The 24701-nt window shown below is 42.7% G+C and overlaps 1 protein-coding gene across 4 annotated transcripts; it reads right to left on the bottom strand.

Moving 5' to 3' along the window:
* Positions 1–1358: 1358 nt before the first annotated feature.
* Positions 1359–20539, bottom strand: slc9a1b (solute carrier family 9 member A1b). Of its 4 annotated transcripts, none has more exons than XM_046361737.1 (13): positions 19881–20539; positions 15659–15892; positions 14714–14940; positions 12216–12466; positions 11805–12022; positions 11413–11612; positions 7730–7819; positions 5848–5918; positions 5488–5655; positions 4794–4890; positions 4433–4558; positions 4207–4282; positions 1359–2989 (listed from the first exon to the last, which is right to left on the bottom strand). In XM_046361737.1, the coding sequence occupies exons 1-13, from the start codon at positions 20134–20136 to the stop codon at positions 2733–2735; spliced, it is 2271 nt and encodes a 756-aa protein (XP_046217693.1). In that variant the 5' UTR covers positions 20137–20539; the 3' UTR covers positions 1359–2732. The 4 variants fall into 4 exon arrangements, with proteins under 4 accessions (XP_046217693.1, XP_046217694.1, XP_046217695.1 ...); XM_046361738.1 differs by having other exon boundaries at positions 4454–4558; XM_046361739.1 differs by having other exon boundaries at positions 2831–2981.
* Positions 20540–24701: the final 4162 nt, after the last annotated feature.

Genomic DNA, 24701 nt, shown 5'->3' with positions numbered 1-24701 from the left:
GACATCAACTTTGTAAACAGAGTGCCCCCATGGTGACAGTGGGGATATGGTAATGGCAGGCATAAGCTACGGACAACGAACACAATTGCATTTTAGCAATGGAAATTTGAATGCACAAAAATGCCGTGACGGGATCCTGAGGTCCCATTGTGATGCATATCTGTATTCCCAATCATGGGAAATTAATAGATTAGGGCCTAATGAATTTATTTAAATTGACTGATTTCCTCATATGAACTGTAACTCAGTAATATCAATGAATTTTGCATGGTACATTTATATTTTTGTTCAGTATAGTAATACAATTGCAAAATCTTCTCTCTTCCCCATGGCAAAAAGTGTAGAATTGCAGCAAATTTGCTTTAAAACGGCAACATTTTCTCTAATGCCTATGGAAAAATGTAGAATTACAGGAAATTAACTCTTAAACTTCTCTCTGCTGTCAAGAGGAGGGCTGCACAAATGTTTAGCTAGCAAGGCGGGAGGGTGGGGCCCTCCAATAAAATGTCACTTAGTCACCGTCTTTCTCTCACTAACCCACTCTTAATTTCACTTCAATTTAAGGTCTTTATTGGCATGGGAAACATATGTTAACATTGCCAAAGCAAATGAAGTAGATAAACAAAAGTGAAATAAACAATTAAACATTACACTCACAAAAGTTCCAAAAGAATAAAGACATTTAAAATGTCATATGTGCAAATAGTTAAAGTACAAAAGGGAAAATCAATAAACGTGGGTTGTATTTACAATGGTGTTTGTTCTTCACTGGTTGCCCTTTTCTTGTGGCAACAGGTCACATATCTTGCTGCTGTGATGGCACACTGGTATTTCACCCAATAGATATGGGAGTTTATCAAAATTGGGTTGGTTTTCAAATTCTTTAGGGTATGTGTAATCTTTTTTTTATTTTTATGGGGGAAATGTGTCTAGTATGGTCATACATTTCGCAGGAGGTTAGAAAGTACAGCTCAGTTTCCACCTAATTTTGTGGGCAGTGTGCACATAGCCTGTCTTATCTTGAGAGCCAGGTCTGCCTATTGCGGCCTTTCTCAATACCAAGGCTATGCTCACTGAATCTGTACATAGGCAAAGCTTTCCTTAATTTTGGGTCAGTCACAGTGGTCAGCTATTCTGCCACTGTGTACTCTCTGTTTAGGGCCAAATAACATTCTAGTTTGCTCTGTTTTTTGGTAAATTCTTTCCAATTTGTCAAGTAATTATCTTTTTGTTTTCTCATATGGTTGGGTCTAATTATGTTGCTGTCCTGGGGCTCTGTGGGGTGTGTTTGTGAACAGAGCCCCAGGACCAGCTTGCTTAGGGGGCTCTTCTCCAGGTTCAGCTCTCTGTAGGTGATGGCTTTGTTACGGAAGGTTTGGGAATCGCTTCCTTTTAGGTGGTTGTAGAATTTAACGGCTCTTTTCTGGATTTTGATAATTAGCGGGTATTGGCCTGCTCTGCATGCATTTATTTGGTGTTTTACTTTGTACACACAGGATATTTTAATCTCAAATTTGGTGTTTGTCCCATTTTGTGAATTCTTGGTTGGTGAGACCCCAGACTGCCGAACCATGAAGGCCAATGAGTTCTATTACTGATCCAAGTATTTTTAGCCAGATCCTAATTGATATGTCAAATTGTATGTTCTTTTTAATGGCACATGCTCGCAGCTTTGTGGAAGTTACTTGTGACGCTGATGTTTAGGTCGGGGTATAGTTTGTGTGCTCTAGGGCAACAGTGTCTAGATGGAATTTGGATTGAAATGGTTTTTCCTCTCTCTCTCAATTTCAGGCTTTGGCTACATACTGACCCCTGATGGCAGTATATATTAATTATTTTACCACAAACCTCACTATTAAAATGTCAAACAACATATTTGTATTTTATGAGCACTTTATTGTTAAACTCAGTCATGAAGTCATCTTAATTTCTGATGCATATTATCTGTAAAGCTTGTTTTACGTCTGTACAAACTGCTAACAATTCAACCCATTTCAAATAGGCCTGCATTGTCTTTATAAAAATTATTCAACTTGGCAACTTCCTTTTTTTAAACAATCACTTACAAGTCTAAATGGATTTTGACAGTTTCAGACCCAAATACAGTGGAGACAAGGCATGAGTGCGATTACTTTGAGTGATATGCAATCTATTTTGCTACTTGCTTCCGATGAAAAGGCTTTTATCCAGTCAAAAGACATACTGGAAATTGCAGTTGTATTTATATAGTTACCAGGAGTGTGTTTTCTGGCTGCTAAGGGTAGTTGGCCAGCTACCCTGTGATGCAGTCCCTGAGAAAACATATTTAATATTCATGCGAATGAAGTGAATGAGAAGCACTATCATGTGAAAACGTATTAAGACAGAAGTGCTGACAAACCTACATTCCTCTCTCTAAAAGGAAGCAGTGATTTTACATAACAAAAAAACATTTAAAAAATATCTGAAACACAAACAAATCTTGACTCATTATTTCATGATATTGAAAAATGGTTCAAGAAAAATTGGTACGTGAACCTTTGGCAAATTATTCACATTATATGAGAAATACAACAACAACGGCACAGAGATAAATTAGAAATGTCCTTCGATAGATGAGATACTTTGAGATGTTGCCATAGAAAAATCTCCATCTCATACAAGTAAGTGCCAGAGGAGAATTAAGGAGCTTCTGAAATAGTGGAATCCGATTATTCTCCTCATTTGAAGCGCTATAGTTTAAAAGATGTTCTTTAACAGGACATGAAGGGATCGTCGTCCTCCTTGTCTTTATTGGGACCGGGGTCGCTTAGACAGCGTGCTAGTCTCTGGTAGTCCAGCTCGCCCTGGCGGTTGTCTGACGCATTACCCCTGGGTCCTTCTATGTCTGCTTTCAGTCTAGGCCTCTTGGGTACCTCCTCCTCTAGGCTGACAGCGTCAGGTGTGCTGGGAGGGGAAGGCTGCTCAAAGTGGACAGTAGGGAAACTGTCAGCACTGAAAACCTGGTTGTCTTGAAGAAAGAAAGTATTATTAACCAGAGCTGGGCAGAAAATAGTTGTATTTTGTAGTTTATTTTAAAATACCTACTTTTCAAATACTCAAGGTAGTCAAATATAGTTAACTAAAAGGCAACTAGTTTCTTTGATATTCAAATACAGGTTTCAGAAAAACCAATAATATTTGGAAGTATTTTGAATACTTCTCAGAAAACCAAATAATAAAAAGCTATTTGAATATTATTGAACATTATTTTAAATGATTTATTTGGTGGCTTCCAAATATTTGATTAAGAACCAAAAAACTACAACAGTTAGTTGAAATAGTCTAAATATATGATCAATAACACATGGTTTGGAGGGCTCTTAAATATGAATCTTAATATTGCCTATAGCTGAATACGAGGGACATCGAATCTCAACATTACAGTAGACCAATTTTCAGCTCCAAAATGACAAACAAATATATGTTCATAATGAGTGAGACATAAGGTAGAGTAACACTTGACAACTTCTTATACATGTGTAGTAACTTTGATTATTACAATAGCAACATTGTTGATACCTAACTTTGGAAATTGCTTTATAATTGCACAATAATGGAGGTATAAGTGGAATAAGTAAATCACTATTCCTTGTGTACAGTAGTTACAAAAACTCAGCTCATTGCTATGCAAATCAAATGCAATTGCCAAAGTATTATGTAACGTGGTAATACATGTTGCTACAAATGTAATTAGTTGTATTACACAAGAACAGTTCAATGTTAAGTGTTACTGAGAATGCTAACAGTAACAAAATATGGCTATTCAGTGTCAAAGGAAACAAATATCCCAAAATTGCCATCTTGTGAGATTGTGTGTGCTCTATAGTTTCAAAAAACTAGTTGCTTTCTCAGATCTGTACAAGTACATTTAGAAAAGTAGTCATTTTTGGGTATCTGTATATTTGAAGTAACTATTTGTTTCCCTAAAACAAATTGTTACTTTCCACAAATTAGAACTAGTTATCCCAGGTCTGTTATCAACACTTAAGTTACAAATCTGAACTTTTTACTGCATATTTATATTGAATATAACAACATATGGATATATACAGGGGCAGGTTTTTTAGGAATTATAACTGTTTCAGTGACAGACAATCTGAACTCAGTCCAATAAGTTTTCATTCTACAATATTGTGCTGCGGTGTGCCCTGATGAATACGACCCAGGTGTGTTAGACTGACAGACCTGATTCAAACCTGACTCGCCTGACTCCAGGCCTAGGTGACTCCCGGTTGGCTGGAACAGTGAGGTAGTGGCTCATCTGCAGAAACAATATTGTTACAACGTCAATATGCTTCATTATTGCAATGAGGCAAAATCTCTGCAAGGTTGGAGACATAGCCGTGGCCAAGAAAGAACACTGGACTGGGGTCTATTCCAAACACCGACCCTCCCTCTCCATCACACTTACCCTCCTCTCCATCACACTGACCCTCCTCTCCATCTCAATCTTCGTCTTCCGTAGGCGCACCTCACTCACGTTGTCTTCCTCATCGGCGTCAAACAGAGTGTGTCTGCTGTAGGATCTGCTGCGCATCTGGGGAAACAAAGAACTGGATGTGAAAATGGTGTTGCTTGGTGCCCGGGGATAATAGCTTAGAGAAACTGTAACAGAGCTCTGTCTGCACATAAAGAGACATCATACGTTACTCTAAAAAAAAAGAGGCATGGCGGGTATGCCTGTGTGTATATTCTGTTTATCTTCCTCAGGTGGCAAACCTAATTACCCTTCAGACATTCAATTTCAACCAAATTCCTTTATTATAACTGACTTTTTGCTTGTTGTTCTGCAGGTTGGCCCTCAGGATCCTTCTGATCTCTTCCTCCCGTTTCTTAGAGACCCGTGGAATCGCTCTGGGCTGGATGTTCCTTGGGAGACACAGATCAAAGATATGACCAAAATTGCCATCACACCACAGTCACGAACAGACAGGCCACTTGTAGCCTGGTTCCAGGTCGGTTTGTACGGTCTTGCCAACTCCTATCACACCGCATGACAGATCTGGGACTAGGTTAAGGATCTAACAGAGTACCACATGTGTACATGTACACACAGCAGTGTTCTAGAACATTGGACTGTTGGCTTTAAAACTTTTCAAATTCTCAGTGCAGCTCAAGCTATTTCTTCAACTGTCAACACATTCAACACAAATGAATAGAGGATGTGCACCAGAGACATGTTGGTTGGGAATTGTGGGGAGGTGCGCATTCAGGCTGTGTGTCCACCGCAGATGGTGGTCTGAAAGCTGCGTAGCTATGTCACAATGGGACGCTGGACGATCGGGTCCTAGCGTCTGTAGACTATGATTTAAGCTTAAGCCAACAGTGGCCTCTGGTGGAGAGGAACGGATTTGGACAGTAATGGGCCCTTACTCTTACTGCACGGATGATATGTACAAAGGACAGGTTGCACTCCAGGGGTTAAAAATAAGTATATCTTAAACAGAAATAGGAGGCAATACTTACTGCATGGAGATGGTGGAGGGCAGAACTGAGGGCAGCTGGCCACTCTCCACCATCATAATAGCCTGCTTCAGCTCCATCTTGCGGTAGAAGGCGATCAACTCGGGCTCCTTAAAGTTCTCGCCCGCTATAAGCCACCTCTTCACGTAGGTCTTGTTGAAGCGGTTAAGCCTGATATGAGGAGTAGAGGAATGGAAAGAGGGAAAACAGAACGAAAAGGAGATGGATGGAGAGAGAGCGAGATCGAAATAGAGATAAAGAGGGAGAGTTCATGATGTGTGAATAATAAAATGGCTGCTTTATTCCCCAAAACGATATCAATCCTTTTAATATGTTTATTTCACAGTGGCATGGGATCCATACTTCTCCTTCCAGTGATAATGCCCATAATGGCCACAGACACCCTCAACTCCTGTGAGGAGATGGTCCAGGAACTAAGAGAGAAAATTTGGTGTTTACAAAGTCTCTGATTAACCATGCATTTCATTTAGTGTAATATGTAAGGACCCATACTACAGTATAATAATACTGCTCGTCACCCATGTGTAATATCTAGTGGACAGACGTACGGTTGAAGTCGGAAGTTTACATACACTTAGGTTGTAGTCATTAAAACTTGTTTTTCAACCACTCCAGAAATTTCTTGTTAACAAACTACAGTTTTGGCAAGTCGGTTAGGACATCTACTTTGTGCAAGCCATGTCATTTCATTTTTCCAACAATTGTTGACAGATTATTTCACTGTATCACAATTCCAGTGGGTTAGAAGTTTACATACACTAAGTTGACTGTGCCTTTAAACAGCTTGGAAAATTCCAGAAAATTATGTCATGGCTTTAGAAGCTTCTGATAGGCTAATTGATATCATGTGTCAATTGGAGGTGTACCTGTGGATATATTTCAAGGCCTACCTTCAAACTCAGCGTCTCTTTGCTTGACATCATGGGAAAATAATAAAAAAATCAGCCAAGACCTCAGAAAAATATTGTAGACCTCCACAAATCTGGTTCATCCTTGGGAGCAATTTCCAAACGCCTGAAGGTACCACGTTCATCTGTACAAACAATAGTACGCAAGTATAAACACCATGGGCCCACGCAGCGGTCATACCTCACAGGAAGGAGTTGCGTTCTGTCTCCTAGAGATGAACGTACTTTGGTGCGAAAAGTGCAAATCAATCCTAGAACAACAACCAAGGACCCCATGAAGATGCTGGAGGAAACCGGTACAAAAGTATCTATATCCACAGTAAAACGAGTACTATATAGACATAACCTGAAAGGCTGCTCAGCGAGGAAGAAACAACTGCTCCAAAACCGCCATAAAAAGTCCAGACTACGGTTTGCAACTGCACATGGGGACAAAGATCATACTTTTTGGAGAAATATCCTCTGGTCTGATGAAACAAAAATAGAACTGTTTGGCCATAATGAACTTCGTTATGTTTGGAGGACAAAGGGTGAGGCTTGCAAGCCGAAGAACTCCATACCAACCACGAAGCACGGGGGTGGCAGCATCAGGTTGTGGGGGTGCTTTGCTGCAGGAGGGATTGGTGCACTTCACAAAATAGATGGCATCACGAGGGAGAAAAATTATGTGGATATATTGAAGCAACATCTCAAGACATCAGTCAGGAAGTTAAAGCTTGGTCGCAAATGGGTCTTCCAAATGGACAATGACCACAAGCATACTTCCAAAGTTGTGGCAAAATGGCTTAAGGACAACAAAGTCAAGGTATTGGAGTGAGCATCACAAAGCCCTGACCTCAATCCTATAGAAATTTTGTGGGCAGAATTGAAAAAGTGTGTGCGAGCAAGGAGGCCTACAAACCTGACTCATTTACACCAGCTCTGTCAGGAGGAATGGCCCACAATTCACCCAACTTAGTGGGAAGCTTGTGGAAGGCTACCCGAAACATTTTACCCAAATTAAAGAATTTAAAGGCAATGCTACCAAAACCTAATTGAGTGTATGTAAACTTCTGACCCACTGGGAATGTGATGAAAGAAATAAAAGCTGAAATAAATCATTCTCTGTTATTCTGACATTTCACATTCTAAAATAAAGTGGTGATCTAACTGACCTAAGACAGGGAATTTTTACAATAATTAAATGTCAGGATTTAAAAAAAACTGAGTTTAAATGTATTTGGCAAAGGTGTATGTAAACTTCCGACTTCAACTGTACGTAACATAAATAGGTGATGCTGCTACGCAAGATTTTGGTTCTGGGATTCCGAGATGACCTCTGTGTGAATCTCCTCATTGATGGAAGGCTTGCTCTCCTTCTTCTTCTTCACAGCAAGTAGCTCAACCAAGGGCCTGATTGTCATACCCTGAAAACACCCAGAAAAGCAGTAGTTAGTTGTAAAGTGAACCTTGTCTATACAAGCAGGTCAAAGTGTTCCATTTCACTTTTTCAGAGATTTACAGTAACATTTTGGAGCAGAGTCAAGGAATGATTGAACTTCAGAGCAGGGGTGTCAAAACCTATTCCATGGAGGGGCAAACATCTGTTGATTGTTGTTATTTCCTTGAATTTCAACACCCAGATAACCAGGTGTGGGAAGTCCCTAACTAATCAGTAACCTTAATTGCTCAATCAAGGACAATGGATGATCAAAAACCTCCAGACCCTCGACTCCACATGGAATGAGTTTGACACCTACTCTTTAGGGCAGCGTTTCCCAACTCCAGTACCTCCAACAGCAGTGAGGTAAAGTACTTAAAGAAAAGTACTACTCAAGTCATTTGTGGGGGTATCTATACTTCCCAATTTCTATTTTTGAAAATAGAGAAAGAAGAAAATAATTTACTTTTTACTCAATACATTTTCCCTGACACCCAAAAGTACTCATTACATTTTGAAATGCTTAGCAGGACAGGAAAATTGTCCAATTCATACACTTATCAGGAGAATATCCCTGGTCATACTTGCTGCCTCTGATCTGGCAGACTCACTAAACACAAATGCTTTAGAGCACATATGTCAGAGTCAAGGCCCGCGGGCCACATCCGGCCCGCGAGAAGGTTTTTTACGGCCCCTGGGATGATCTTGATTTATTATTAGAACCGGCCCGCAGACCGCAGCAAGCCGGCAGCCCACAGATCTTTTACACGCACCAATACTACATTTCCCACAATGCAACGGTGACGCACCGAGCAGTAGGCTGCTTCATTTCAATATTTATTGGCACAGCAGTTGTCAGCATCACAGTAAAATTAACTTTCAGATACCCATCAAAAATGGCAAAACGGAAGGTGGACACTGAGAACCGGGGGTTTCAAACAAGGTGGGAGTCGGAGTATTTGTTCACGGAGGTAGCTGGAAAACCTGTGTGTCTTCTGTGTGGAGAAAGTGTGGCGGTACTGAAAGAGTATAATCTGAGATGACATTATGAAACGAAACACGCGGACAAAAACAAGAATATGGACATGGAACAAAGGCTACAAAAGGCAGAGGAATTAAAACGAGGCCTCAAATCTCGACAGGCTCTGTTCAAAAAAGCCAAATCACAAGGCCAGGCTGCTGTCAAGGCCAGTTTTATTTTGGCAGAAGAGATCGCTAAATCAGCCCGGCCATTTACGGAGGGGGATTTCATCAAAAACTGCATGATTAAAGTTTGTGACGAAGTTTGCCCAGAAAAAGGCAACTCTTTTTAAATGTGAGTCTGAGCAGAAACACCATTGCCGAGAGAGTAGACCAGTTGTCCATCAATCTAAAAGAGCAGCTTGTGAAAAAGGGAAAAGATTTCATTGCATATTCCTTGGCTGTGGATGAGAGCACCGACATTTCTGACATTGCCCAGTTGTCAATTTTCATCCGCGGAGTGGACTCCAGCCTAAGCGTGACAGAGGAGTTTTTGGCTTTACGTCCTATGCATGGCACAACTACGGGGCATGATTTGTATGAAGAGGTGTCAAGATGTGTAAATGAGATGGAGCTGCCTTGGGAAAAACTTGTGGGTTTGACAACCGACGGAGCACCTGCGATGTGTGGACACAGGAGCGGACTGGTGGGGAAGATACGGGAAAAGATGCAAGAGGAAAACGCGACAGGTGAGCTGACAGCTTATCATTGTATCATACACCAGGAAGCGTTGTGCGGTAAAGCCTTGAAAATGGAGCATGTAATGAGCATCATCACGCGCACAGTTAACTTTATCAGAGCCAAAGGTTTGAATCACCGCCAGTTCAAGGCATTTCTGACGGAGTTAGAAACGGAGCATGGTGATTTGCCTTATCACACAGAGGTGCGATGGCTAAGCCAGGGAAAGGTGCTTCAAAGATGTTTCGAGCTTCGTGAGGAGATTTGTCTGTTCTTGGACAGCAAAGGGAAAGACACAACACAACTCCGAGACGAAATGTTTCTGTGTGAAATGGCTTTTCTGTGTGACATTACGAGTCATCTGAATGCAATGAACTTGCAGCTGCAGGGTCGGGATCGTGTCATCTCTGATATGTACAGTACAGTGAAGGCATTTAAAACCAAACTGACTCTGTGGGAGACGCACGCAGATGCGGAAAGAAAATTTGAGCCACTTTCCCAGCTGCCAGACCATGAAAGAGAAGCTCTCTACCAGTGCGTTCCCGAGCGCACAGTTGGCTGATAAAATAGGTATGCTTGCCGCTGACTTTCGACGCCGATTTGCTGACTTTGAAGCACAAAAAAGCAGGTTGGAACTGCTCGGTAACCCATTTGCTGTTGACGTGGAAAGCTCACCACCAAACCTCCAAATGGAGTTGATTGACCTCCAATGCAATGATGCACTGAGGGCAAAATATGCGGCAGTGGGTGCTGCGGAGTTCGCCCGTTTCCTCCCCGACACAATGCCCCAGCTGCGCATCCAGGCTGCTCAAACGTTGTCTATGTTTGGCAGCACATACCTGTGTGAACAACTGTTTTCTTTGATGAACTTGAACAAAACATCACACAGAAGTCGACTTACTGCTGAACACCTCCACTCAATTCTGAGGATTTCCTCAGCTCAGAGCCTTACCCCGAACATTGATGAACTTGTTGAAAAGATGGGACACCACCAAGTATCACCCTCAACCTCAAACAAGTGAACATTACTGTGCAATCACATATTTAGAGTTTTTACTCAGTTCAAGTTTAAAAGTTAAAGTTTAATATTTGTTTTCACTGCATGTTACTTCTCCTTAAACAAAGTGTTGTTTTTGATTAATAGATTTTTGCACTTTATTTTATTGTATTTCAATCCAATTATATTTTAAAAATATTTCAGTTGAGTGGATGATAGAAAATTGCTATTATTGTTTTTTTCTTTGAAGTAAATTTAGCCCACTTTTGCTAAAATAGAAAATATAGGCTACTGATGGTGCCTTGAATACCGGTTTCTTTCATTTAATGTTCATGTTATGGGGATTTTTATATAAAGGAAATTTGTCTTTTGTGTCTGTTGAAAATTAAAGATTACTGACAGAGCCATAAGAAAATATTGCTTTATTTATCTGATCATATTGGAATATATTTGTTAGGTTTTCAGTAGGTTCAATTAGGTTCACTAGACTATATGCGTCATTTAAAAAATTTTCAATGAACATTCGAACAGTCCGGCCCTCGGCTTGTAGCTAAATTTTTTATTTGGCCCTCCGTCCATTTGACTTTGACACCCCTGCTTTAGAGTATGCCCCTGGTTATCCATAAATAAATAAAAATGGGAGAAAATTGGTTTGCTTCATATCAGGAATTATATATTATTTATACTTATACTTTTGATACTTAAGTATGAAAGGTAAATGTAATTTCTAAAATATACTTAAGTACATTTAGACCCAAATACTTTTAGACTTTCACTCAAGTAGTATTTTACTGGGTGACTTTCACAAAAAAAGTGTACTGTTGGGGTTACTGGAGGTGTTGGGAAGCACTGCTTTAGAGCATCATTCAGATTATCTGCCTCACCTGCACAAACACAGTAAAGAAAATGACAGTGATGATTGCTGTCAGGAACAAGTTCCTCATTTGGTGACTATTTGACAGCAGGTATCCCAGGGAGAAAGCTATGGCCCCTCTCAGGCCACCGTAGGCCACAATGAACTGGTCCTTTTTGGTCAACTTGACAATACGGAATTTGTTTATGATGAATGTAAGGCCAATCACACCTGTAATACACAGACAGATAAAATAAATACATTTTTTCCCCAAGTATAAATGAAACGGATGAAAAAAGTTATACTTTAACGTTAGTGTATTTACATTTTGGTTTTTAACATTTGATTCCACATTTATGTCATCTGTTTCACTGTAACTTTTATGGAAATCTTTAAAGAATTAGCATTTTGCATAATACTAACCCAGTACTCGTGACACCAGACAGAGGATGACGGTGGTGATGACGAAGGTCCAGTTCCAGGCATGCGGCCCTGCCACCGTGGACACGCCCAGGAAGATGAAGATGAGTGTCTCGCTCACGCTGCTCCACATCTTCAGGAAGTACTTGATGGTGGTGTAGGACTTGTGGGATATGTTGGCCTCCACATAGGGCCGCATCACAACCCCACATGCTATCAAACTACGGAAGGTAGTACAAGACTATTTTTATTGTGACTTCATGTTCATTTGTCAGTTCAACTTATAGCATGATGTACTACAGTAACCATAATGCTCCATGTAACATACTGAAGCCAACCGAATGGTGTCCCGTCTCCTTAATGTCCCATCTCCCAAATCAATACACATCTGTTCTCTGTCAAATAGCTACTTACGCCATGATACCAGAGAGATGGAACATCTCGGAGGAAAGGTAGGCCATGTAGCTGTATAGGAAGACGAAAAGGGGTTCGATGACGCGGGTGTGAGAGGTGAAACGAGAGGTGAAGGCTGCCAAGAAGCCGTATATGGCCCCCACCAGGACCCCTCCTAGGGACACCACGAAGAAACACACCACGCCTAGGAACACATCCAATACAGTGACCGTCCCCACTTTGGAGAACTCCTCAAACAGGTTGTACAGAACCTGCATGGAGGGACGAAGGAGGGGTCAGTGGAAATTCGCAGAGATGTGTTTGTGAGTCCCAAATGGCACCCTACATAAGGGATAGTGTGCCATTTGGGACACTAGATAGGGTGCCATTTGGGATACAGAATATATGTCCAGGAAATAGCCATATTCAATCAACTAGATTTAGCTATAGTTGTTGATTTGATTCTGCTTCACGTTATCCTTGATCAGGCTTGATTTCAAGCCAAGGGTCCTCTAACCACTACACCAGTATATCCCTACACCCGTGTTATATGCTGAGACACATTATGCATTTGCTTCACGTTACCTATTGGTTGAATGGTAACATGATTATACATGGTATGCAAACAACATGTGGACTATCTATATGGTATCCTTCAGACAAGCTCAAGATACTAGGGTCGAGTCCCAAATGGTACCCTAGTCCTAGTATATAGTGAACTACTTTTGACTAGTAGTGGTTGCACTATGTAGGGAATAAGGTGCCATTTGGGATGCACCCTAGCTGGCATCAGCCCCTCTCAGCTCTTCAGTCTTTTGGAACACTGAGGCCATTATCTCCGCCAGGCAGTAAATACCCTCCCATTGCTTTACTGCTCCATTAAACCAACATCCTGTTTGGGTGATAGCTGAATCAGTGGTTCGGGTTGGCATAGTCAGAACCATTTGGCTGAGTAATATCTACACCTGCCAAAAGCACCTAAACTGCTATTAATAGATGTTTACGCATACAGTGAGCCGGTGAGTGAGCCACAGTCAAATACCATCTACACTATATGACCAAAAGTATGTGGACTGCTCGTCGAACATCTCATTCCAAAGTCATGGGCATTAATATGGAGTTGGTCCCCCCCTTTGCTGTTATAACAGCCTCCACTCTTCTGGGAAGGCTTTCCACTAGATGTTGGAACATTTCTGCGGGGACTTGCATCCATTCAGCTACAAGAGCATTAGTGAGGTCGGGCACTGATGTTGGGCGATTAGGCCTGGCTCACAGTTGGTGTTCTAATTCATGCCAAAGGTGTTCGATGGGGTTGAGGTCCGGGCTCTGTGTAGGCCAGTACTTCCACAACAATCTCAACAAACCATTTTCTGTATGGACCTCGCTTTGTGCATGGGGGCATTGTCATGCTGAAACAGGAAAGGGCCTTCCCCAAACTGTTGCCACAAAGTTGGAAGCACTTTACAGTTAGCACTATGCATTTGGGCAGATAGCGTTCTCCTGGCATCCACCAAACCCAGATTCGTTCGTCGGACTACCAGATGGTGAAGCGGGATTCATCACTCCAGAGAACGTGTTTCCACTCCTCCAGAGTCCAAAGGCATCGAGCTTTACACCCCTCCAGCCGATGCTAGGCATTGCACATGGAACTCGTAGTGAGTGTTGCAAACGAGGACAGATTATTTTTATGCGCTACGCACTTCAGCACTCCCCGATCCCGTTCTGTGAGCTTGTGTAGTCTACCACTTGGTGGCTGAGCCGTTGTTGCTCCTAGACGTTTTCACTTCACAATAACAGCACTTACAATTGACCGGGGCAGCTCTATCAGGGCAGAAGTTTGACTAACTGACTTGTTGTAAAGGTTGCATCCTATGGCGGTGCCAGGTTGAAAGTCACTGAGCTCACCAGTAAGATCATTCTACTGCCAATGTTTGTCTATGGAGATTGCATGGCGGTGTGCTCGATTTTATATACCTGTCAACAACGAGTGTGGCTGAAATAGCCAAATCCCAAAATTTGAAGAGGTGTCCACATACTTTTGTATATATTGTGTACCTTACAGTTAGCCGCTAGCAGAGAGGAAAGTGCTCCATCATGGTTAATAGAAAATGGATTATGCTCATTCTCCTCAGCTGTGAGAACACTGGCTGCCTGTTAAGCGGGGTGGCTGGTGGCGTTAGCCACGGGTCTGGAAATGAACACTAAATTTACACAGCTGGCATTGGAATAAAGTAACAAAACAGCTCCTGTCATGTTAACTTGAGTTGATGGAAACAAGCAAACATTGTACACAGAAAGAGAAATGCAACAACTGCGTGAACTAACAGTATCACCCCAAATAAAATTTGGCCTCAAATTTGATTTGTCCCCACTGTGACAAATGACCCCGATGAAGGCGAAGGGCCGAAGCATGCTGGTTTTATCAATCCACTGCCCATAAATAGTTCCTGAATTTCCTCTTGGAAGCACAGTTTTCTACTCAATTCATGCACCTTGGTTGGAAAACTCTTAACACTCACCACTGTGACAGCATCATTGAGAAGGGACTCCCCAAACACCAGGATGTGAACCAACTCGTTGATATGGATCTCTTCAAACACAGCCAGCACGGCTACGGGGTCCACGGCCGACACGATGGAGCCGAAGAGCAGGCAGGCCAGCAGGTCAACTCCGCTCAGACCGACGCTCTCGATCTGGCACAAGGCGTACAGCAAGCCCCCCATAAAGAAGGCGTTCCACAGGGTACCTAGAAAGAGAATGGCCGTGTCCTAATACCTGTACTTGCATTCTAAATAGTAGGCATTTTGGGTATGAAGGAAAAACATACTTTTATAGTATGCGAAATTTTGAACACTTTAAATGCCAGCTCATTTTGGCTTTTCATCTAGTAGAATTCGCTGCACAATATTGAGGAGGAGAATGGTCTTTCGAGACCCACATGTGTTTGACAACAGCTGATAATCAGCTGAGGGGATGCGCCGCACCAAAATGAACAAATTGCGGGAATCAACACAATTGCGCATTAGATGAGGCATTCTCAGTAGGAGGAGCTTAGTATGCTGATATTTATTGCTGCCTGCATTCGTTTTTAAACAGTACGTTCTAAACAGTATGTTGTATGATTAGTATACACAGTATGCAGTTTAAGTTAGTAGGCAAGCTAGATTTCGGACACGGACAATGGTTTATTTCACTAAAGTGACGTTACATGGTATCAATACCAGTAAAGACTAAATTATTGTATACAAATGACAATTTTCACAAGGGTAGTAGTAGTAGTTCACTAACCATGGCATGACAAGGAGTTTGACATTATAGCACAAACAGATCTGAGACCAGGCTAGGAAATGTGTTTGTGGCAGTTTAACTATATGATATAAATATGATAATATGAAAGTAGCAAATACATCTGTATACAAATTGCACTGGAGGGATAAAGTGCTTAGCAGTCAGTGCTTAGTTACCTATCACCGCAAACACCAAGATGGTGCCCACATTCTCTGTGAAGGGCCGGATCGGCAGGAAGTAGCCAGCATCAAGGATGATGGGAGGGAGGAGGCACAGGAAGAAGAGCTGGGAGTCCAGTACTGGGGGCTCTTCTCCAATCACCTTGATGAGCCCCCCCACTAGCAGCCCCACCACGATCAGCAGGCAGCTCTCTGGGACCACGGCAGACAGACGCGGGATCAGATGGAAACCTAAATGGGAAGACGAGGTAGTTAATGTTATTATAGAGACATATCTGTCTGCCGTACACCAGGGACCGTATTCATAAAGTGTCAGAGTAGGAGTGCTTATCTAGGATCAGGTCCCCCCTGTTTATGTAATCCTATTCATTATGATCTAAAAGGCAAAGCTGATCCTAGATCTTTTCGTTTTTTATTTATGAATACGGTTCTAGGTCAGAAGGCAGTGGGTTCATTACTATGACATTGCTGTGTCCAGGCAAGAATGTGTGCAATTTCCTCCCTATGTTGATATAGCCTCTGTTGCAATTGCCTTCAGATGTGCAATACATTGTATAAAACAAAATGCCTGTAGAAGTGGATATAGTTATTTTAAGTTTACAGTATACACGTACAGAGGTGCAACTTAACCCCCCCCCCCACATTCTGAAATTGCACCCCCTAGCGGTTGAGTAGGCTGTTTGGAGTGTTTACCCGACTGCATAAAAAAGTATAATACATTTACGTCCACCCCTTTTCTAAAACCAAAGTTGTTCCCTTGTACACATATAACCACTTAATTATTGGATGAATTAAATGCTCTAAACAGTTAGTTGTGCATCACTGTCTGACAGTCTAAGCTCTCATAAAAAAAATAAAAAGGCCTTTTTTTAGACCGCTATTTCAGGCAACACACAGGATGCTACTGCACAAGTTGTTAGTCATAGGTCAACCATGCTGGTGCTGCAATTGCAGATAACCCAGATATACAGTGCCTTGCGAAAGTATTCGGCCCCCTTGAACTTTGCGACCTTTTGCCACATTTCAGGCTTCAAACATAAAGATATAAAACTGTATTTTTTTGTGAAGAATCAACAACAAGTGGGACACAATCATTACATTTACATTTACATTTAAGTCATTTAGCAGACGCTCTTATCCAATGACATTTATTGGATATTTCAAACTTTTTTTTACAAATCAAAAACTGAAAAATTGGGCGTGCAAAATTATTCAGCCCCTTTACTTTCAGTGCAGCAAACTCTCTCCAGAAGTTCACTGAGGATCTCTGAATGATCCAATGTTGACCTAAATGACTAATGATGATAAATACAATCCACCTGTGTGTAATCAAGTCTCTGTATAAATGCACCTGCACTGTGATAGTCTCAGAGGTCCGTTAAAAGCGCAGAGAGCATCATGAAGAACAAGGAACACACCAGGCAGGTCCGAGATACTGTTGTGAAGAAGTTTAAAGCCGGATTTGGATACAAAAAGATTTCCCAAGCTTTAAACATCCCAAGGAGCACTGTGCAAGCGATAATATTGAAATGGAAGGAGTATCAGACCACTGCAAATCTACCAAGACCTGGCCGTCCCTCTAAACTTTCAGCTCATACAAGGAGAAGACTGATCAGAGATGCAGCCAAGAGGCCCATGATCACTCTGGATGAACTGCAGAGATCTACAGCTGAGGTGGGAGACTCTGTCCATAGGACAACAATCAGTCATATATTGCACAAATCTGGCCTTTATGGAAGAATGGCAAGAAGAAAGCCATTTCTGAAAGATATCCATAAAAAGTGTTGTATAAAGTTTGCCACAAGCCACCTGGGAGACACACCAAACATGTGAAAGAAGGTGCTCTGGTCAGATGAAACCAAAATTGAACTTTTTGGCAACAATGCAAAACGTTATGTTTGGCGTAAAAGCAACACAGCATCACCCTGAACACACCATCCCCACTGTCAAACATGGTGGTGGCAGCATCATGGTTTGGGCCTGCTTTTCTTCAGCAGGGACAGGGAAGATGGTTAAAATTGATGGGAAGATGGATAGAGCCAAATACAGGACCATTCTGTAAGAAAACCTGATGGAGTCTGCAAAAGACCTGAGACTGGGACGGAGATTTGTCTTCCAACAAGACAATGATCCAAAACATAAAGCAAAATCTACAATGGAATGGTTCAAAAATAAACATATCCAGGTGTTAGAATGGCCAAGTCAAAGTCCAGACCTGAATCCAATCGAGAATCTGTGGAAAGAACTGAAAACTGCTGTTCACAAATGCTCTCCATCCAACCTCACTGAGCTCGAGCTGTTTTGCAAGGAGGAATGGGAAAAAATTTCAGTCTCTCGATGTGCAAAACTGATAGAGACATACCCCAAGTGACTTACAGCTGTAATCGCAGCAAAAGGTGGCGCTACAAAGTATTAACTTAAAGAGGCTGAATAATTTTGCACGCCCAATTTTTCAGTTTTTGATTTGTTAAAAAAGTTTGAAATATCCAATAAATGTCGTTCCACTTCATGATTGTGTCCCACTTGTTGTTGATTCTTCACAAAAAATAGTTTTATATCTTTATGTTTGAAGCCTGAAATGTGGCAAAAGGTCGCAAAGTTCAAGGGGGCCGAATACTTTCGCAAGGCACTCTACATTTCTTAGGGCAAGTGGATACAAACAGGAGTACCATAGTACCACTCCAGTACCTCAAGGGTCTCCGCCTAATGTATGTCTGAGTCCTGGAATGTTATAATTTACTACATCTGGGATGGGCCAAGGGCGTGAAGCACAAAAACCCTACATAACTCACAAGAAGTTCTTGCAAGAAAGGCATTTCACTGTACTTGTGCGCGTGACATTAAAACTCATCAACAGTATGTATCCCCCAAGAGACACACCATTCATTATAACAACTGAAGGATAAGGATATTGGGATATATTTACAGTGTAAATATTTCAGGACTAGAACACTGTTTGAAATTGGTATACTGCTGTATGTGCCACTGTATGCATCAGTCCCCACCAGCTCCTTTCCTCTTTCTGTTATCACAGAGTACAGAAGAGCAGGCTGGCCTTGAGGAGAGAGCTGCTGCTGCAGCAGATAAGTCCAATCAGCTTCACTTATTGGGCTGGGCCAATGATAGACAGGGAGGGGAAAGCCCCACGGCCAATCACTATCTCGGCAAGCTGACTCAGAAATGACAACATGTACACGGAAGATCCCTTAATAGGGTGTGTCCCAAATGGCACCCTATTCCCTATATAGAGAATATGGTGCCATTTGGGACACATGGCTATGTGTATACGAAATACAATATGAATTATGTGTAGTGTGTATGTCTTTTTCTGAGATGAACAATAGCCTATTTTAAAAGTGAAAGTACAGTCACAGGAAATACATGCAGAACTAGCTACACCCCTAGCGACCCCCTACATCCCTTTAACTCTGGCAGGTCATGATAACAACTGCTCTCCTCACTCTCAGAATTTCCAACTCAAATGTTTGCCAAATCGTGCAGTATTTAATCCTCAAGTCTCCATTACACTAATCTCATGGAACTTCTGCATCTATTTCTAGTGGTGACTGGTGAGAGGGACAATTGCTTATGAAGTCCATGGTAAGATGCAGTGTCTCATGATCAAAAGTAGGGCTGGGACAATGGGTATGGCTGCAGCAACGTTTACTTATTGGTAATAGTATGGCTTCCAAGCCCAATCCTGTGCCACAAAGAACCAGAGAACGTTGTGCCCATAATACTGTGTATACACAGGCAGGGAGCAGGTCTCGAACCCTCGACCTTCTAGCCCGAGGTCCGGCGCGCTATCGACCGTGCCGCAAAAGCATGTTCGTGCGGCAGGGTCGATTTCCGCGTTTATAAACGTTTATAGTATCATCCCACTTCTACCACCAATTTAGCGATTAGGAACAAGGTAGGCAAGTCTAACTCATGTGTCCAAACTACTTGGCAGGAACTGTAGTATGTTTACAACATTACATTCCTGTCTGAATTGACGAGTTGTAGAGTATTGCAATAATGTCCCTGTCTAAACGGGTCTGAAGCTTTCAATCAAGTTATCATACCCCCTGAGCAGACAGCTGCAGTGTCATGATGCATGACGCAATGTGACGTTGAGGGGTTTATACTGTGTCATATTAATCCATATCAATTAATGCAGCAGGGGGCATTCCCAATGTATCACGTTAACATCGTGACAAAAGCAAAGTCTGATACTCACCAAGTTTCATCAATAAGGCGAGGAGGATCCATAGCGCGATCTCAAAAGGCTTTCGTACGTGTTCGTAATTTACGGCAAGTACAGGAAATGCCTTTTTAGTATTTGTTATATTAGTTAAATGTGAGCCTTCAGTCCCATGCGATTGATATGCAGGGGCAGAGGCTTCAATATGTAATCCAATGCCCACGAACACAACTAAAACTATTACCAGGAGATCCCTGCGACAGCCAGGAAAGGCACACGAGAATGCCGGCATTTCAAATATGTTAATGATTTATCCCGCTAGCTACTCCAAATCGTCATCCTCCATCAATGCGTCGGAGATGCAGGCAGAAATGAAGATGTAAGGGGAAGGGATGCTGGTGCCATGTTACTGCAGCTGGAGCTTGCACTTTTACGCAGTGCATGTAGGGACATCATGCATAGAATATCACGGGTAAATGTAAAGAAACACCAGTAAAAAGCTCCCTGATGAAGGAGAGTTAACGCCGGATTTGATGATGATTGTATTCCTCATTAAATGTTTGCGCAGTGTCGTCAAGCGTTGAAGTGTTCACTAATGTGAAAGGCGCAGCTGTTATGTATCAGGCAGAATATCAACTCCCGTTTGTGCCTCATGTCCTCTATTTGGGTTACATTGGCTGCAATCACACCTCAATGGTTCATACAACCAGCCCAATTCGGTTATTTTCTACTTCTGTGGTTGGCAACCGAAAAAGTGCATTACCGCCACCAACTGGAGTGGAGTGTGAGGTCATTACAATTTGTGATACAAAAAGATGGACAAATTGCTACTCTTCTGCAGTAAAATCTTGTAACCCCAAGTACTTCTCTGGAGCTTCCACCAGAACATATATTTTCTGTGATTTTACAGTCCGGCGTTATGGGCGGGCCTTAGGGGGCTACCACACCTTGTCCATCCAAATAAAATATTTTAATATTCATAATTTATTTGACAGAGACCCTTGGCCTACAATGGTCATGCACCGCAGAAATCTAACATAAGAAAAAAATCCCCATTAAAATCCGTCTGTTTCGGCTAGAGATACAGTTGAAGTCAGAAGTTTACATACACCTTAGCCAAATAGATTTAAACTCAGCTTTTCACAATTCCTGACATTTAATCCTAGTAAAAAGTCCCTGTCTTAGGTCAGGTAGGATCACCACTTTATTTTAAGAATGTGAGATGTCAGAATGATAGTAGAGAATGATGTATTTCAGCTTTTATTTCTTTCATCACATTCCCAGTGGGTCAGAAGTTTACATTCACTCAATTAGTATTTGATAGTATTGCCTTTAAATTGCTTGACTTAGGTCAAACGTTTCAGGTAGCCTTCCACAAGCTTCCTACAATAAGTTGGGTGAATTTTGGCCCATTCCTCCTGACAAAGCTGGTGTAACTGAGTCAGGTTTGTAGGCCTCCTTGCTCGCACACGCTTTTTCAGCTTTGCCCACACATTTTCTACAGGATTTTGGTCAGGGCTTTGTGATAGCCACTCCAATACCACAACTTTGGAAGTATGTTTGGGGTCATTGTCCATTTGGAAGACCCATTTGCGACCAAGCTTTAACTTCCTGACTGATGTCTTGAGATGCTGCTTCAATATATCCATATAATTTTCCCCCCTCATGATGCCATCTATTTTGTGAAGTGCACCAATCCCTCCTGCAGCAGGGCACCCACCCCCACAACGTGCTTCAGGGTTGGGATGGAGTTCTTCGGCTTGCAAGCATCCCCGTTTTTCCTCCAAACATTATGGCCAAACAGTTCTATTTTTGTTTCATCAGACCAGAGGACATTTCTCCAAAAAGTACCATCTTTGTCCCCATGTGCAGTTACAAACCGTAGTCTGGCTTTTTTATGGCGGTTTTGGAGCAGTGGCTTCTTCCTTGCTGAGCGGCCTTTCAGGTTATGTCCATATATGACTCATTTTACTGTGGATATAGATCATTTTGTACCTGTTTCCTCCAGCATCTTCACAGGGTCCTTGGCTGTTCTGGAATTGATTTGAACATTTCGCACTAAAATACGCTCATCTTTAGGACACAGAACGCATTTCCTTCCTGAGTAGTATGACGGTTGCGTGGTTTCATGGTGTTTATACTTGCGTACTATTGTTTGTACAGATGAACGTGGTACCTTCAGGCGTTTGGAAATTGCTCCCAAGGATGAACCAGACTTGTGGAGGTCTACAATTTTTTAATGAGGTCTTGGCTGATTTCGTTTGATTTTCCCATGATGTCAAGCAAAGAGCCACTGAGTTTGAAGGTAGGCCTTGAAATAAATCCATAGGTACACCCCAATTGACTCAAATGATGTCATTTGGCCCCCTGGTGGCCATGGGCAGGGTTAGGCACCCCTTTTCAGGGGGTCTGGCCCCCCTCCCTGGGTCATTGTCAGCCCTCTCTAGCCTTCTCCTCAAAATCAATGGGGAAGGGTGCTGGCTCGCTGTAGTTGCGCCTCCTAGTTCCCTTGGCGAGCGGTCTAGACAGAGTCTCTGGGTTAGAGCTTTAACATCACCTATAAATGCAGACTGGACAAGTGTAATGAACATGTGTAAAAGTTACCATAACAAGCGTTCTAATCCCCTGTAATGCACACAGGACCAAATACCCCTGACTGCAGTGTGCAATTCGGGGCCGGGCTCAACGTTTGACCCCTCCCACTTTTTTGCCCCACACACTGAATACAAACACACGTTTGCGCAAGGCACATGTTGAATACAAACATATTTGATTTTTGAAGTGGGCGAACTGGGGATACCGTGCGTAGAGCTGGCGCAGGATATCCTTGACACAATCCGTCCTAGCTGGATGCCCACTCTAGCACAGCAAATGCGGGGCGCTAGCACAGAGCGCACCGGGCTGTGAATGCGCACTGGAGACACCGTGCGCATCACCACATAACACTGTGCCTGACCGGTCACACGCTCCCCACGGTAAGCACTGGGAGTTGGCTCAGATTTAAACCCTGACTTTGCCAATCTCTCCGTGTGACCCCCCCCCCAAAAAAATTGGGAGCTGCCTCTCAGGCTTCCGTTGTTGATCTAACTCCTCGTGTCATCGCCGTTCCGCTTTCGCTGCCTCCATCTGCTCCCTTGGACGGCGATACTCTCCGGCCCTTGTCCAGGGTCCTTCTCCATTCAGGATTTCCTCCCATGTCCACTCCTCCTGGCCACGCTGCTTGGTCCATTTTTCGTGGGATCTTGTTTTCTGTTTAGTTTCTTAGCCTTACAGAACTGTTCGCTTTCGTTTTTTTGTCTTTGTTATTTTGTTTTGGTGTCATCAATTAAAAGACGATGTACACCTACCACGCTGCGCCTTGGTCCACTCTTCATTCAACATACGAGAACCGTTACAGTAACATGAGTGGTCCCTTCAGGAGAATATTTTCCTCTTCATCCAGGCCATCATACAACCGTAGTTCTGGGTTGTAATGTGGTCTTCCCCATCCATCCCAATTACACTAGGCAGGGAAAAAGTGCCTTTAAATGTTTGGAGTTCGCACAACTTTGCTGCCTTTAGGGTGTCCCTTAGAAGAACACCTGCTTCCTCGAAGAAAAATGAAGAATAAATATTAAGACTAGTGCCTCATTGGGTGATCAAGTCAAATTTACACCCCACTTTCACAATACCACCATGCAAACGAAAGCCCCTATTACCAAAGGGGTGTTCAGTGATATCTATAACGACTCAACAAGTCATCACAACTATTATATCTTGCCATGCATCAAGCCACTAGTATTACACACAGTAGACTACATACCCAGTTCACAGCTCCCAGTTCGCTGTGCATTTTGTTTTCAGTATCGTCCAGAAAGGAAACAGATTGTGGTCATTAAGTAATGTAAGGGAACCTCTAGGGATGTGTGTACAAGAATGCACCTTACTTTAGCTAATAGCCTATACAGTACCTGATCCTGCAGAGCTGGATGCTGATGTGACATGCTGTGACTTCTTGGGGGGATGGGGATGTCTTCTACATCATCCTGAAATATATTGGAGAGGGGGGCTTTAAACATTGGTTTATGACTATACCACTCATCATATGACACCTACCTGTAGTGTGTTTTGTTTACGCCGCCTTTATCAATCTTTCAACCTCTCTTCTTCAGACCTTAGTGAGTGAATGACACACATCCAATATGAACATATATTCAGGTCATGTAACGGTCATCGTATGAAGAAGGTGTGGACCAAAGTGCAGCGTGGTCATGATTTTTTTATTTCAGCTGAACACAAAACAAAATAACCAGAGAATGAACAAAAACGAAACAGTCCTGAAAAACAAAACAGAAAACAACTACCCACAAACACCAGGTGGGAACAGGCTACCTAAGTATGGTTCTCAATCAGAGACAATGATTGACAACTGCCTCTGATTGGGAACAATACCATGCCAAACACATAGAACTATAACACACAGAACAAACATAGAATGCCCACCCCAACTCACGCCCTGACCAAACTAAAATAGGGACATAAAAAAGGAACTAAGGTCAGGACGTGACAGTACCCCCCCCCCCCACAAAGGTGCAGACTCCGGCCGCAAAACCTAAACCCATAGGGGTGGGTCTGGGTGGGCATCTGTCCGCGGTGGCGGCTCTGGCGCGGGACGTCGCTGGACAGGCGGGAGACTCTGGCAGCGCCGGACAGGTGGGAGACTCTGGCAGCGCCGGACAGGCGGGAGACTCTGGCAGCGCCGGAGTGAAGGGAGACTCTGGCTGCTCCGGAGTGAAGGGCGGCTCTGGCAGCTCCTGACTGACGGGCGGCTCTGGCAGCTCCTGACTGATGGGCGGCTCTGGCAGCTCCTGACTGACG

This window comes from Oncorhynchus gorbuscha, linkage group LG09, assembly GCF_021184085.1.
Source record: "Oncorhynchus gorbuscha isolate QuinsamMale2020 ecotype Even-year linkage group LG09, OgorEven_v1.0, whole genome shotgun sequence".
Lineage (NCBI taxonomy): Eukaryota > Metazoa > Chordata > Actinopteri > Salmoniformes > Salmonidae > Oncorhynchus > Oncorhynchus gorbuscha.
This window is presented reverse-complemented; position numbering and strand designations above follow the sequence as displayed.